Source organism: Fusarium oxysporum, chromosome 1, assembly GCF_000149955.1.
Source record: "Fusarium oxysporum f. sp. lycopersici 4287 chromosome 1, whole genome shotgun sequence".
In the NCBI taxonomy this organism is placed as follows: Eukaryota; Fungi; Ascomycota; class Sordariomycetes; order Hypocreales; family Nectriaceae; genus Fusarium; species Fusarium oxysporum.
Window position 1 is genome coordinate 2,704,185 of NC_030986.1, and position 15,948 is coordinate 2,720,132.

At 50.0% G+C, this 15,948-nt stretch overlaps 5 protein-coding genes across 9 annotated transcripts; 1 reads left to right on the top strand and 4 right to left on the bottom strand.

The window, feature by feature from the left end:
* Positions 1–116: 116 nt before the first annotated feature.
* On the bottom strand, positions 117–1,269 carry FOXG_17862 (uncharacterized protein). The gene has a single exon (XM_018397866.1). The coding sequence runs from the start codon at positions 917–919 to the stop codon at positions 128–130; it is 792 nt and encodes a 263-aa protein (XP_018232220.1). The 5' UTR covers positions 920–1,269; the 3' UTR covers positions 117–127.
* A 213-nt stretch (positions 1,270–1,482) lies between these two features.
* Positions 1,483–3,841, bottom strand: FOXG_00341 (uncharacterized protein). The gene is made up of 2 exons (XM_018376616.1): positions 3,309–3,841; positions 1,483–3,238 (listed from the first exon to the last, which is right to left on the bottom strand). The coding sequence occupies exons 1-2, from the start codon at positions 3,674–3,676 to the stop codon at positions 1,870–1,872; spliced, it is 1,737 nt and encodes a 578-aa protein (XP_018232221.1). The 5' UTR covers positions 3,677–3,841; the 3' UTR covers positions 1,483–1,869.
* A 10-nt stretch (positions 3,842–3,851) lies between these two features.
* FOXG_00342 (uncharacterized protein) lies at positions 3,852–9,155 on the bottom strand. Of its 5 annotated transcripts, XM_018376621.1 has the most exons (9): positions 9,049–9,155; positions 8,005–8,950; positions 7,920–7,946; positions 7,763–7,861; positions 7,594–7,714; positions 5,885–7,548; positions 5,455–5,745; positions 5,164–5,407; positions 3,928–5,090 (listed from the first exon to the last, which is right to left on the bottom strand). In XM_018376621.1, the coding sequence occupies exons 6-9, from the start codon at positions 6,570–6,572 to the stop codon at positions 4,499–4,501; spliced, it is 1,815 nt and encodes a 604-aa protein (XP_018232226.1). In that variant the 5' UTR covers positions 6,573–7,548; positions 7,594–7,714; positions 7,763–7,861; positions 7,920–7,946; positions 8,005–8,950; positions 9,049–9,155; the 3' UTR covers positions 3,928–4,498. The 5 variants fall into 5 exon arrangements, with proteins under 5 accessions (XP_018232222.1, XP_018232226.1, XP_018232225.1 ...); XM_018376617.1 differs by having other exon boundaries at positions 3,852–5,090; positions 5,885–7,714; positions 7,763–8,950; XM_018376620.1 differs by having other exon boundaries at positions 5,885–7,861; positions 7,920–8,950.
* FOXG_17863 (uncharacterized protein) lies at positions 8,476–8,670 on the top strand (the record flags this gene model as incomplete). Its single annotated transcript, XM_018397867.1, has 1 exon — positions 8,476–8,670. One exon carries the CDS (start codon positions 8,476–8,478, stop codon positions 8,668–8,670), a length of 195 nt encoding a protein of 64 aa, XP_018232227.1.
* Positions 9,156–10,332: 1,177 nt separating the features above from the next.
* FOXG_00343 (anaphase-promoting complex subunit 2) lies at positions 10,333–13,983 on the bottom strand. Its single transcript, XM_018376622.1, has one exon. It carries the CDS (start codon positions 13,929–13,931, stop codon positions 11,325–11,327), a length of 2,607 nt encoding a protein of 868 aa, XP_018232228.1. The 5' UTR covers positions 13,932–13,983; the 3' UTR covers positions 10,333–11,324.
* Between the last annotated feature and the right edge of the window lie 1,965 nt (positions 13,984–15,948).

A 15,948-nucleotide genomic window follows, 5' to 3' on the forward strand; every position in this document is an offset into this window, starting at 1 on the left:
ACGTTGGCATTACTCTTGTGTGTCGTCACATTTTTCCCCCGCAGTCGCCATTTGCCAGACAACTGGCTCCACGGGGATCATTAATAGTACCAGTCAGCCATTGAATTGATGACAAGAAATCAAACAGTCACTGGCCAAGGGCCATTATCTCTTCATCAGCGGTCTTCTTCCGAGGCGTCGGTCGCGATGCGCGATCAGAACCCCCCGAGCTGCGCCGCCGATGTCCTTGACTCGGACCATGACCTGGAGAGAAGGCATAGCCTTGACCAGAGGCACGGCTTTGACTTCGGGGGCTCAGGGTACGGCTTTTTGGCTGCCGGACGTATCCCTGTCCGTAGGCTAGGTCAGAGTTCACAGAAGATGATGATGAGTTACCAAAGTAAAGCACGCGGCGCTTCTGCTTCTTCTTTCTGTGGAGACGCTGTTTGACACGGTCTGAAGGCGCCTTGAAAAATGTGCCAAAAACACCACCAAACTGTTTCGTGTCCTTGTATCGCGAGATATCTAATAGTGATGTCGATGTGTCACTTGAGGACGAGAAAACACTTGAAGGTGTCTGTGGTCGTTGTGAATTATGCTGCGGTTGATAAGGGTTATTATATCCCGGCACCGACTGAGGCGGCGCGCTGGAGTAGCGTTGCGATTGTTGATAATGCTGGGGAGGTGGTGGAAATTGCGGATACTGCGGTGACTGTTGATACATTGGGGACTGTTCATAACGTTGAGGGTCATATGCTCGTTGCTGAGAGTGTTGTTGATACATTTGCGGGACTGTTTGTTGGGGATATTGTGATTGTTGTTGTGATGGCAGCGATGATTGCTGACGCGAATCTCCCTGATCTCTCGGATCGCGGTCGCGAGACTCGTACCACCGGCGGCGAGAGCCCTCGGGGTCCCGAGAGCGATTGTCTCGCTGCATTGCGCCGGTTTACGGTCTACCAGCGTTGCGGAATTCGTCGAGGGGGTTCTTGAGTGTGATGTTTTGATGGTGTTTTGTTTTCGGGAGCTCGTTGCCAGCTTTCATGGGGCCCGTCCGCCGCGGCCCGCAAAACAGGCGGTGGCTGGGGTCGCACGTCGTTGGTCAAGCTGAAATAGAATGGGGATCGTTGCGGGTCTTAGATTTGATCTGGCCTTCTGGGCTGGGCGATGAGCCATTTGCTATGGAAGGAGGCCTGGGCGCTAATTCTCAAATCTTGACTTGTACATACACTTGATGGTTAGGCGAGTGTTACCGTAGATCTAAATGGGCACGTTGTAAGAGACAACTTCTAGGTTTGTCAAGCTTGGCCTGATATCGTGGGCGTTTGGCTTTAATTAAAGTGCTACGACAGTCTGAATACCTCATTCAGGCCGCCACACATTGGCTAGCGCCGTCGTAATATCCACATCGAAGATCCATTGCCAGCTGGCAGTCATATGCAGTCACACATGCAGACGGTGTCGGTTCTTACAGGCTACGAGGTGGAGCCTACCCTGTACAGTATCGAAAAGTGAGGATCTCTTTTGTCGATTGTCTCACAGTGCCGGCCTCGTATTGCAACTCTACCTCATTGGATAAGAATGCCTATGTATGAGCAGGGTCTCATTTCTCATAAGCTGGGCAGAACTGATAAGAATTGTTAGGAATGTTCGTGGAATAGTGTACCGGCGAGCCGTTCCATTATTACCCGTTAGCTAAGACAAGCTCCAACGTGAATGAACGGCTCGATAATTGCATCCACACACCCACCTCGCGAATCTTCCGACTTACACACACCATCTCACGCAATATCGCCTATGTAACATAATATCGTGTAAATGTAAATCAAGCTTTGTACTGCACACTGAATTTCTGACCCATAATCGCCAAACAAATAGACCCGTATTATATCAGTAGCCGCTCACTGTTTTGATATTGACATGCATACCTTTCGCGGGCCGGGCCGTTATACCGCCCCGAATTTCCACTTTCTTCTCATCCATCTCCTCAGGGTTCGCAAGGGTGAACTCAAAGCGACCAATCCATGCCGCTAGCAAACATGCGAACTCTGCTTTTGCGAAACTGGATCCAATGCAACTCCGTGGGCCATGCAAGAAAGTCAGGAACGCGTAGTTACTGCTCGCTCCACCACTCGCTGCTTTGCGGTCAGCGGAACCACTCTCTCCACCCGATGGGAGCCACCGCTCTGGCTTGAATTGACCCGCATCCTGGCCCCAGAGCTCAGTATCAAAATGAGTAGCCCACGGTACAATGACAACGCGTGTGCCGCGGGGGATTGAATGGCCGAGAATGGTGGTATCGTAGGCGGCATCGCGCATTGTTAATGGGACAGGGGCATAATATCGCAGAACCTCGCTGCACACTGCATTCAAGTATGGCATGCGGTCTATGTCGAGACTGGTGATATCGACGTCCGAATCCACAGACGGAAGATGTTCGCGTACTTCGTCCCGCAGCCTGCTCTGAATATCGGAATGTTTCGAGAGCATATATATTGCCCAGGTCATCGCTGATGCTGTTGTCTCATGCCCTGCAGCGAGGAATGTCATGAGCTGGTCAACCAAGTTTTCGTCAGTGAAACCACCGCTTTCAAGAGCGACCGATAGTATGTCAACATCGGCTTGCTCCTTATTGGCAATTTTTGCCTTCTTCTCACGGATGAGATCTCGACAGACTGCCCGGATATCGGTGGCTGCCTTAGCAATATCCTCGTTTCGACGGAAAGGTAGCTTGGTGATGAATTGCATGGGAATAATCATGCCAATAAAAGCGAGGACCTGAGCCTGGCGTGAAGGCTTGAATATCTGCTTGTATGTTTGAGCGAGAGTGTTTTGAGGGTCTTGAATGGCGCCAAAGTCCCGACCCATCCCAGCGAGACCAATAATATCGAGTGTGGCTCGTGATGCCCAACTAGATATTTCGACATGGACCTCTTCCTTCCCACCGAACTCTGCCATCATGGTGCGTGTCACTTCCCTAGCCTTGCTCCAGAAGACCGGGTATAAATTCTTTATGTGACGAAAGGCGAATGCAGGTGTCAAGCTGCGGCGCTGCATCTTGTGCTCCTCCCCCTCCGCAAGTAAGATGCCAATTCCGAGAATGCGACCAATGGACCATCGAAAATGAGAGGGCTTCGGGAAAGCATAACTGTTGGTACTAAGTACCTCAGCCAAGGCTTTCGGTGAGCAGACCATCACTCTCTCTTGATTGAAGAACCCGCGATAGCAGAGTAGGCCATCGTTGGGAATCGTAGAAGCCCTAAACGCAATTTGCGGATTAGTGGGTTTTCTATCATCTCGAATTCGACACAAGAAATACGCCCACGAACCATTCTCGCATTGGAACACCTGAGGGTTCGGCCATAATTTTCTTTGCCTGACCCATGAACCAATGGTTCCCGGAAGGCCCAGGAAGATGCCTCAGGGGAGACACAAATAAAGGATATATCCATACTGTCCAGACGCCCCAGATAGCGAGACTCGCAATCCAAAGCTCTGTAAAGTGTCCCAAGAGCTGTAGTCTTGCCCAATTGTTCTGTGCCCATGCGAGCGATAAGGTACCTATAGCAGCAGTGGCTGTGATACGCTCCCATGGTAGTCCCATGATATTCGAGTTTAGATAAAAATGCAGAGAGAGAGAGAGAGAAATTTCAAAAGGCCAGATTATGAACCTTAGGTTGAACGTAGGAAAACACATGCAATGGCGACAGTTGCGCGTCTCAAGGGGTACAGCGACAGGGAATGGTCTTATAAGCGATTCGTCTATCTTCAGTGTAGTGGGGAGGCCTAGACATCCAAGGCTCTATGAGATACTCGAATCGTCAGAGATATAAACGGACGCACCACATGGTCCGAGTCGGTCATCAACATTGCACCGTTCCAACGGCATCATCGATGCAACAAAAACTCCGACCGACCAACTCTTGATGCGGAGACATCAAGACGCTAGTTCTATTCTAGTATAAGTTGCGGAGCTGGACGCTTCAATGGAAATCCGATCGAGGAGATCAGCAGGTATTCTTGGCTCCATAAACTGAGCAAGGGTCTTTAGGAGTGTCAACCCTTACTATGTAAAGTATTTCATTCAATATTATCGCTAATTCCGCTACAGCGATAGGTCGCCTACCTATTGATTGCTGGATACGGAGTAGTGAACAATTCAGTCTCTTTGCATGTGCCCCTTCAAAACACTTCCCTTCCAATCATTGGTGGTATCAACCAGAAACATACCAAAAATCCCTTGATCTGGTGCGTTTTCAACCATGACCATACCATCATACTCAACGCCAACCCGTGCCAAAAGGCCTCTGACCTCATGTATTTTGCGAGTCCCGAATTCCCATGTCAAAGTCCACCTATTATGTTGCGACTGCGATCCCGTACTCCAAGGAGCCAGTAGCCTTTGCGCGGCTGACTAGGTTATCGCAAACGCATCTGTTCTCCGTCGTTCTTTGTTCCGCCACCTTTTCTTCCAATTCTTTCGGGAGATAAAGTCAAGATTGTGTCACAAAATGGCACGTCACCAATTGCGGTTGCCGTGATATGTCATATCCGGCGCAGCTTCGTTGTTCCCCAAACCCTCAAATGGGGAACCCGTCTGTGTTTGCAATGGGTTCCGAAGAGTTCTGAGATTTGAGTGTTGAGCTTCATCCTCTTGTGCTGCATATAAAGGTGAGACTGGCAAGACTACTGGCGTCGCTCCAGTTGATGATTCTGTTTCAGCGTTGCGATCCCGGACCATCATCGATCCGTCGTTTGCATTCTGGGTGGGTACACCCGTCCACTCTTGTATCTGTCTTTCCGTAAGGGGATGTTCCGTTTGCTGCGGTATGGCTGATAGACTAGATCTAGTCGTCACAGGCTGTGAAGATGTCGACGCTGCCTGGCTGCGATTTTCGGGCAAGGCAAAGTTGTCACGCGTGGATGAGCTGCCGTACCGCGTTCGAAGTCGACGATGCTGGTGTTCAACACCTTCTCTAGGTGGTGGCCTTCCGTCTCCAGGTACTTGTGCAGAATATCGAGGCGAGCCATTGTTCCGTGGATCTGCGGCTCCATACGTGGCCATAATTGCCCGTGCCAGAGCCTCATCATGTGGACCACTTGCTGCCATCCTATTGCCTACGTCAGTTGATTGATCAAGCGGACAAGGTATTCGTGTTCCTCCTTGTTTCATTTTTGACTCACACTGGATGGATGCTCGCGCCTCTATTTCTCATCAAGCTTAGGAATGCGGCGGCGGACGAATTTGTCTGTGCCTTAGGTTCTGAATGTAGTCTGTCTCGACAGTAAGGGCAACTATCCGAATCCTCCAACCACTTCTTGATGCAGTGGTTGCCAAAAACATGCCCACATTTTGGTAGACGAAGAGGAGCCTCTTTAATACCTTCTGGAGTATCAACGCCGTATTCGTTATAACAAATTACACAACCTGAAACACGTTAGCTTCAATCAGTTTCGATGGGAGGAAGTTCTTACTTCGGTCTGTCTCAGCTAAGTCCTCAAGCTTGACGCTCATGAGTGACTGGAGTGTTAGCTGGGAAGCCACCATCTTGGTCGTCAAAGAGCCTCTGACAAATTGCATCTGTCGGATTAAGGCCTCCTCCACCTCTGGTGATGACTCGGAACCATTCGGACTGTGGAGAACATGCTCATGATGGCCATGATACCCGTCATCCTCATTGTCGTCGTGTCCGGACTCTGTCGACATTATGCGCCTGCGTTGTCTGGGGTGAGATCGACGAAATCCAGATGACGAAGGAGGAGGCCCTAGAGTATGTAAGCGTTGGCTTTTGGAAAGATGCTCAGTCAACAACATCGCACGAAACAACAAATGATTCACAAACCCACTAGCCTGCGAGACTGGAAGGGTATGTCGAGAAGGGCGGCGCTAATAGGATAGACTTACTGGTAGGAGAGGGAAGATTACCGAATGACCTGGATGATGACGATGCAGCAGTGAAGTGGCTTCTTCTTGTCGATGTCGGGATGAAAGTTTGAGGGGGTAGCGGGGCTGGGAGAAACTGTGGAAAGTAACCAGTGTTGCTATGATTCATACCATTGGCGCTTGAGTCGCCATGGACATATGCCGAACGGTGTAGTGAATTAACTTCCTGGTGGCCGGCTCCGAGGGGAGGCATGCCCAGACCGAGTCCCTGTGGCTGAAAATCTGAAGGTCTGTTGGCAGGAATTTGGTTTGCGAACGCTGCATCGTGACTGTAGCTACCAGTGCCAGAAGGTATTGGAGCAACGGCAACCGGCATACTGTTGCGATACGCATGAGCACGGCCATTTGGCCGTGGCGATGCTGGCCCAGGCATGCTACCTGCAAACGGGCCCGGAGACGGCATGCCTAACATTGGTGGTAACATAGCTGCATGATGCCCATACGGATCTGGAACAGAGCTGTGTGGCGGCATGGCATAGTGATGTGAGTAGAGGTGAGGTAAGCTTGGGTTTTGGGCGTGCCATGGATACGCAGGTGAGTTCTGTGTCTGAGAATGTGGTGCCCAATGGTTTGAGGCAGAATGCACAGGGTCATAATGGCCGGAAGCCCGGTGGTGGTTGCTTGATAGCACGAAATCCATAGGATCCATTATGAGCAAATGGCTTGAAAATGGTATTGGCCCAATCTGGCTCACAAACCAATGGAGCTGCGCAGACGCAAGTCCAGCTGCAGCTCACTGGAACTCGATAAAGGCGAGCGCAATCGTGAAGGCAGCTCTAGGATTTCGAATAGCACGAAGCGGGTGGGAGGAACGTTGACGGATGCTGATTGCACGAGGGCTCCACGTAGAAGATGAGTGAATATGTGTATTCGTATTATATGTGCTGGACTAGGACTATCGGTAGCACGCTGTAGTCACAAACCGGTAATCGGGGAACGCAGATAGGTTGTGGTCATGGGTTCAAAGCTCTCCTGGCCCCGAGGCAGATGGGAGATGGAGAGCAGAGTAGAGCGTCAGAAGGGCAGACAAGCAGTCGTGGGGAGGTAGAGAGAGCAGCTACGGGCGAATATGAATAAGTATGATGATGAGGGGGAGTCGTTCGTTATCGGATATTTGCGATAACGCCGATGACGACGTAGTTTCAGCTCTAGCGGCGGCGTTCTGCGACGAGGATGAGGCGGGGTGTGAGCGGACGGCGTTGCATCTACGAGAAGTCGATAGGAAGAGGGAGATGCAGAGAGAGGAATGGAAGAAAGAAGACTGAAGTGAAGGAGGGAGAGAGAGGAGGAGGAGGACAAAACGGTGTGGGGGACAGAGACCAAGTGAGAGACAAGAGAAAGAAATGCAAAGAATAAAACGAATGCCACGGCTTGTACGAATGAGACCAGACCAGACCAGACTCCCTGGGACCAGGCGGCAGACGGGTGGTGATGATGCTGTGGGTTGCAGGGACAGGCTGGCTGGGAGTGAAATCAACAGGTCGCAGAGCTACCCAGGCAAGCTACTAAATGGAAGGTACAATACGGAAGGGCGACAGTTAACGTTCAGTTGGAGTCTTTGTCGTCTCTTGCACGATCTGACTCCCACTGTCTGAGCTAGGCTCTCGCTCCTCTCGGTTCAAAGACTGGGCTGTTGGCTGGGCTGTTTAGGACATGGGGTAGAGTCTTACGTTCGCGGTTAGATATGATAGTTTCATTGAAATAAGAAAAGACCCTTCTCTCGTTTGTCTACCGCCTTGCTTGTAGAAGGGGCGCCGGTCGCGAAATCACCGGTGGATGTCGTGGATAGTGCTATGCAAGTTGGGCAATGTAAGTAAGATATTGGAAGTGAATGCTGACCTGAGGCTTGGCCTGGGTGAGCGCCAGTGGTCGCGGACTCCAATGGTGGAAGCGTACGAGGCGTTTAGGTAGTGTACCAGCGAATAAAATGAAAACGAACTATGCATAGGTAAGATCTAGATGACGGGGGGCGTGGAATGAAATGGTGGCCAAAGACCTTTAGAAAGGTCTGCAAGAGTGCCTTCTTTGTGTTGAACCAAGTCAATTGAGTTAAGCCAAGCTAGATGATACGGTGGACAAACAAAAGCGAGAATGGGCCGCTTGGGCGTGTTGTGTTCCTCTAACTCTGAGCAGGGGGAAACACCCTAGCGGATGGTCTGTACGAAATGTGTCATTCGAGTCAGAGTCGTTGCTACAGTCGCAGTCGCAATTGCATTTCATCAAGGACGGATATGAAACTTGAATCCATCAATGAATGTGCCGACCGGCCGTCCGTGTTCGGCAGCGGGTGGAGAGCAAGGTTGACCGTGACCATCAAGGAAGCTTCCGACCAGCGGACGCCCTTGATCGTAGTGAGGTTATCAATACGGGACTGATTGACAGGTGGGTGAATGGCGGAATTTGCGTGGTTTATGATACGCGCACCGGGCGAAGAATGGATCATCGAGAGCCTCTTATCGACGATGCCAAAAGCGACAACAAAATTGGAGGTTTAGCACGGAAATGATATCGCAGTGAAGAAGACAAGTATAGCAACATAGGAACCCTAAGCAATGGAACGAACACAGGCCATCGTCAACCGCTTCAACAGAGCACCAGACGTGGAAAACCAGCTCCTCATGCGGTCCTGGACAAACAAAGTCACACTCTGCGGCGTGCCAAACCACCCGACCATTGGTGCCTCCACTTCTAAAAACACAGTTCGCCAAAAGAGTCATGGTCATGGTCGTGGCCATGGTCATGCGTAGAGAAAGTCTAGTCATCAGCTGCATGCGCAGGGTAGGGAAGAATTCAAGCCCATCCATCAACAGCCAGCCAGCCCGCCCAAGCCCAAGCGGGCACAACCCATCATCGATCGGCCAGGGCACGGAAACTCTGATCAGGGAATTGCCAACATTTCATGGCCTTTTGGTTCGAGGGAAATGACATGTTGAAAGTGCGTATGATGCAGCGCATAGAATATATGAGACTTACATGAAAGACCTTCCTCCATGTTGGACTATTGACGAGGCCTGATATGCATGTTCACTGTCAACTTGATTAGGTTGGGGGCCACCTTGATTGCATGGGGTTATCAGGCCAGCTCCACTGTGAGCGACAAGTCCTGTAAATTCTTACATACTTACCCAGGTAGGTAGTACTTACTACTCCGTAAGACAGAACCGACCCCTCCACTTGTATCCGATTCATCAACAGACTCAACCCATACATCACTTCATGCAACAGCGGAAACAACCAGTTTCAGCTGATCAGGGCCAAGGTATGGCTAGTAGAGGCGCCTTCTCCGAAGTAAAATAAACAAAAGTCCTGACAAGGGATTCGATCAGGCCTGTCTAAAATAACCACGTTTAGATAGCCAATGCACCTAGTAAGCTTCTCCTCTTGGGAAATCAATCATCTTGTATACTCTTAAAACTTTTGAGACTCGACATAAATCAGAAGACGATTCTTAACAAGGTGCATAATGGGAAGTGAGCAAACTCAACATGATTGAGCTATGACCGGTTACAAAGTATTAGCCAATGCATAATTGACTTGGTTTATCAGGTTCTGGTGATACACTATGAACGTCTTTGGTTGGTGCTGTGATGATTCAAGGCGTAAACATGATCCATCATGTGAGCCGTCGCCTCGCGTGCCTCGAGCCATTCATGATTCACAACACGGGCCCACGTCCATTTAGCCAAGACAAACAGGCGTTCGTTCATCAGCTAGAGAGACAGGGGCCTTTGAGCGAGGAGGGCCAAAAGCCCAAAACTCCCTCCATCATAGAGAGGGCCACTACTAGCCAGACTTGCCCCGGCGTCAACCTTGCGTTCATCTGACGTTGGCAGCGCTCGAGCAAAAGCCAAAACCTCCTACCTGAACTATTCAAGTCCGGCGACCGGATTCGTCATTTGGCGAACGAACGAGAACAAGGAAAGCTGCATAAGCATACGCGAATCTGCTAAAAGGGATTTGTCTGAATACAGTCATGTCTTTCATGACATGGTCAGTATCGTTGCGTATGAGGATACTCACCATTATTCGGGTGCCGTTTGTTCTTCATAACCATTAAAGTTATTTCCTCTTGCGACTTCTCCTGCATCAACCACAAATATTGCCAGCCCAGCAGACTCGTTATCAACCAAAATGTACCAAAGGATACCGTTTCCCGACGGCACAGCCGAGCGGATACCTACTGTAATCACAAACACAACATAATATAATAAAAGTCGCACCACCTTATCCCGAGGCCTTTATAGTAATTCAGCCCATCGTTTACGTGAAGTGGTCATGTTTCAAACCGCCACTGTGTAAATCATCACAGCCAAGAGATCCCGTCCGCCGGAGGCTTGCTTGTTGCACATTGCTCTTACCTACACATGTCTTACACGACTGTGTCATAAAGTCAAGGAAGCGAACATTTTCTATGGAAAATCGGATACGGCTACGGAAAGGGATTTCGAGGATGGGCTGGACCAAATACCGATATTCAATCTTTGTGGTGCATTGAAATCGCCGTGACTGAAATATGAGATGGATCCATCATGCACTTTCCTTCCTGCCCATTGGAGCCGTTGACCGAGCTGTGAAGCACTTAAGGAAACCTTAAAAGCACTGCAAGATGCCCTTCAGCCTCACGTGTCTACACATCACCCTCATCGAAATTCTGAAGAACCAATAGCTGCAACCACTTTAGCCCACGAAACGAAACGAAACATCAGCTGGTCCCTCGGTGTTTGGGAACCCGTAGGATCTACCCAGAACGTTGTTGGTGCCCTTGCCATTCCAGATCTGCACTAAATCAACTCTGAAGATAGCAAAGAACACTCCCCGGTGTCCTTCAAAAGCAAATGCCTTATTCGCTATGTAAACTTCTTAAACCCTGGTGAAGATCACAAACACTCGGAGGGTCCGCTCATTTGAGGCAGCTTGATTCATATTTCCTATTCTGGCTGTTTGCCCGGCCTCGGCTGGAAGCTTGGAGCAACGCACAACAAAGTACATAAATAAATCCCCCCCAGGCACGACATAGGAGCAAGGATGATGTATCAAGGCTGTTGAGCTGAGCCGGTTATACATGTGACCCCTAGGCTCCGTCTTCTTGCTGCCACGTTTCGATGCAAAGCGAGGCCTCATTCATATACAAAACAACAGGAGGATGGAACAAGAATATATCCCTCTCCCTTCCGATGCGGCAGCGGCAACCACAACATATTCGCCATCGAACAGTCGTCTCGGCTCGTCAATCTCTTGCTCGGTCCCGAGTGTTTGTGCTGTGGTGCAAGCATGCGCTGACGGGCTCCAGCGCCGTGTTGGTTTGTCGAGAGGGTGACACTGCAGCCAGTACTCACTTCGCTCGAACCCCATGATGCAGACATTCGACCCTCAACAACGCTCATGTTCGAGTAGCCTATTCTCATTTCTTCGGCAAGCGATACTTGCCGCCGGCTAGCTCTAATTTATTCTCCGCCACCTTTTCTGCCAAAAACTCCTGCAACTCCTCATTAGTCCAGGAACAGCCATCGGGAATCAGCATTTTCATCATCATTAGCATCTGTCCAAGTGGCATAGTTGGTGCTGAGTTTGTCAGCATGCCTACAATGAACTGCCAGTATACAGTTCGGCGCTCCTGCTCCTTGGGATCGATTTTAGGCTTGCGAGGAGACGAGCGGCTGTCATTGCCAAGTTCTTGAGCTTCACCAGGATCACCAGATTCACCTGCTTGTTCACCCTCATTCAAACGCTCCAAGACAACATAGGTTCGGCTGCCAACATCACGGAGCACTCTCCTGGAGATCCAGAATTTTAGAGCCAGGTCGAGAAGATCCTCGTCTATCATGAGCTGTTGCCATATCTCATCGAAAGTTCGTTCTGAGGGGCCGGATTTGCCTTCAGTGCTGTCGTCCCGGAACGCGTATATCACAGCAGCCTCGTAAGTCTTGCATTCAAGCTCGACAGTGCGGTCCTCGAAGTCAAGTTTGACAGTTGCAGTACCTAACTGATCCAACCAAGTGAGTTTCCGAGAGGTCTTGAGTCGCTCAAACCCTTGTTCGTATCTGGCCCGCATCGCGGCAACGGGTGGCGGAACTGTGAAAGGGTCTTTAGGTAAGGTTGGCCAGAAGAGTCGGGAGAGGATCTTGGAGTGATATGCCAGTGCTCCTGAATCAAGCGACGGTTGACAAACATTCTTTCCGAGAACTGCATCGACTCTTTTTGAGTCTTGAATATCCTTCATCATGACATCGCAATTTTGTAAAGCATTGTCGCCGAACCGCTTTTTAAGTAGGCTCAGTACTTTGGTCTCTTGTATAAAGTTTGCCTGGTTAGAAAGTAATCGCTCCGCGATGATAAGTTGGAACTCCTTGATAAAAATCTCTTGAGAGCCAAGCGCGTTGATCAGAGTTCCGATGACGTCCTCGTTCTTAGGTCTCTTGTAGTTGACACCTGCGTCCACAGGATCGGGCACCCAGGTCATGTCGTTCCAGTCCAGATCCTCGTCGTCGACCTGGCGCCGTTGCTGTTGAGAAGCTGAGTTGAGCAACACTGCCAACTCCGCAAGCTTTGCCTTTCCCTCCTCCGTACTAGCCTCACTCGGGTTAGAGAGCAAGCCTGTGACCACGATCCTAATAGCATCGTCCCGCTGGCACAGGTACAGCTGTAGTGCGTGAACGACGCGATCAAGGAGAACCTTTGAATGATCCAGGGCATGAAATGTCCTTATCATAGAAATGTACGTCTGAAGGATATCGGAGGTGGATCGTCCAGGGTGAAGGAGTCGCTTCTGAAGAGCGAGTGAGAATGTGTCGGTCAATTGAAGGCGACGTTGTGGCGTAGAAACGGCCAGACGAAGATCCTCGAGTCCGCCTCGGCTTTCAGGCCAATTCAAGGCGATATCAAATAGCTCTTGGATTCGCAGAGTAGCAAGGCGACCTACCGCGATCTCCCTCCAGCATTCAACGTCGCTCCAAGCGATACGAGTTTCAAGACGACTGAAGACCTCAACAGCGAGGCGACCGTACTGGTTTTCAACCCAATCTGAAAGATGACCAAGGCACCCAGTCAAGGTACTTGAGCCTGGCGTTGACGACTGTTCAGACGCTTTCCAGAATCCTGAATAGGAGGTCTTGATAAATTCCTCCATGCTGGCATCCATGATTTCGGCGAAGAGCACTTGAAATCTCTCCCCTACAAGTCCAACATTCTTAAGTGACTCAATAAGTCCCAGAAGCTCTTCCCGAACCGCCGAATCGCCACAGTTGTCTTGTGATTCTAATATTCCATCATAGCGTCTCCCTATACCAAGGCTAGAACGGATGAGTCGCTGTAAGACACTTGTCAGGGCATTCGTCAAGCCTTGGTTGAGAGAGTTACCAATGATGGTATGTAAATCACGACGAAACTTTGAAAAAGATGCGTTAGCAGATGCGTCGTCCTCGTAGCCTTGGACTATGAGTGTCAAGCCCCAAAGATATTGCCTGTGAGCTGCTTCGAGAGTCGAGACACTTGAGGCCAAGACCTGTGTGTGATCACCCTGACTGGAACACGCAGACAACAGTGGCATAACATGGTGAATAAAGTGCTGGCGAACTTGGTGTGTGTGCCAAAGGAGGATATCTTCTGTATGGGCTGCCTGGGGCAAAGAGCGGCCAGGGTAGAGAAGTAGAGCTAGGGAATCACGGAAATCCAAGTCAACGTCTTGTGACTCTGGAGGCAAAGTGCCAAAGGAATCTTCAACCGCAACTGAAGTTGGTAGTTGGATCTTGGATGTGACAGCATGCCATGCTCGATCCCACCTCACCTGGTCATCGGCATGTTGAAGAGTCTCGTGAAAGAGAGGCGGTGGTGGTGGTGGTGGTGGGGGAGCATGTTGAGGTGACGCGTGGGGACCTCCAAAGGCAGCACCTTGATCGGTAAAGGCTGCAACGGGAGTTGAACGGGGCGTGGGCGATGAGACATCCGTCTGGAAAACGGACCAGAAGACCTTTTGCTTGCGTGCCCGGTATCGCGACGCTGTTAGGACCATTGTGGCATTGTAGTGTGGTTTGAAATGGGGTGTGAGAATGTCAACAAAAGAGATGTTTTGGTTGTTGTTGGTACGTGCGGATACAGTTACTGGCAAGTGGATACTTTGAACATGCACAAGGTTTCTACCGTTTATGTCACAGTGGGGCGCAGGACGGGCCGCGCTCCTTCAACGGCACGTTGGACCCCCGTCGGAGGGCGGCCGACACTCAACATGGTAAGTCGTGTAAGTGATCATCGGGGGGTTTACAAAGACACAGGAAAGAGGTTCTTCTTTTTCGTAGCACGATTCTTGGAACCTAGTGTATCGCAGAATGAAGTAAGAAAAAAGGTCTGTAGACCCGGTGAGCGATTTGCAAACGAACTATATGGAGCCCTTGTAAATTGACTGTTTACTGATACCTACCACGGTTCATTTGGTAAGAAGACTCGTGTAAATCGACTATCTGGGCACGATGGGTAACAACTACGGAGTCAATTTGTTGATTTGACTCGGAGGGTTTTGTTGCACACACCCCTAACGACCCAGTAAGCCTTAGACGAAAGCACGGATGCCGTATGTACATACGTCTACTCCAGATGTTTACGGCGTTTCAGATAAGGTATGAGGCTCAATTTTGTTTTTCTGTAAGATGTTGTTTCGCCAGCAGACGTTTGGACCATCCCATCGCCATCTCCCGGAAACTCAGCCCAGCGGCCGGCTTGTCCAGCTTGGAGGATCGATTTGTTCGCAAACTAAGCTTACTATAGGGCGAGGCGAGGCGCACTGCACTAACTAGATGTCAGATCTTGATGCCTGGCCCGTGGTGATTCGAGAAAGATTTTAAAATTGAACTGGGTGAGAAGGGGGTGGCAGAGTATCGCTTCGTTGCGAGTCAGCCAACCAGGGTGACAGAGTTGGAACAGAGTCGGTGACGGCGTGCTATAGGGGAGTAAAAAATACGACGGACTCCGTAGCATGGAAAGAATCCTGGAGGATCACGATTTGGGTGAACTGTGAATTATCGCTAGGAGGAAAAGCATGAGCTAGGTAATAAACGAGACCATCAGGGGCAGATTTTGGGGCCAGCGAAGATCATCTCCGTCTCGGCCGATACGCTTCAAGTTCGGCTCCGGGGGCGGTATTTTGGTCAGTGGATTTTCAGCGGACGAAGAGCTCCCTTTGAAAGGTTGAACCGCCAAATAATTAGATTCAGGATACCGCATAGGAAGTAGGCACGACTCTTGTGCGTTTGCTTCATTGATACGTAGCTGCTCTCGACTCTATTTGCTTGGCGACGGCCAAAATTCTTAACTCCGATGCAGAAACCCGCCAAGGCACGGCTCAATCATCTCCGAAAACTAAAGCTCGACCTTGATCATCCTCTAATTAGAAGTAAGGTAGTCTAGTTGAAGGCGAGGCCTTTCGTCCAGGTTCAGGCCCGAGGAAACGGTTAAATGTTACCCTACTCTGGTGTTGCTGTAGGTTTTGACGGTCGAGGCGTTTATCGGCCAATGGTGCACCACAGTTCGCCGAATTGACTTCCAGCGTTCTTTAGATGCTTGTTTGTTTCGGTTGACAGCCCCGGTTGATCGGGGAGCTAAAAAAAAAAAAAAAAAAAAAAAACCCCCAAAAAACGAAAAGACAAGAAAGGTAGCGAAGAGTCTTATTGAAGGGTGCTATCGTCCAGTCTGCGATATGACATCCATTAGTCCCCAGAACTTGGAAAGCCCTTATGCTGGCACATTGTCATTTTGCAGCCTACCACCGACCTTGTGCCCTGCGAACCTGTGTTTCGGGTACCTTGCAGTTGCTGTAGAAGAAAACGGTAACAACTCCCTTCTTTCTTAGGTCAATTCAACCTTTTATCCCCACCTCCACATTTATTTCGCCTTAACTAGACATAACATCCCGCTTTTCCCAGCCCTATCCAGAGTGCTTGTGCCTTACCATTGATCAACGTCGTATTGCGCAACGACCTCTTGTCTGCCTCGAGATCCTTGATTCTCATGTTATGCTATGGATCGCTGGGGTGGCA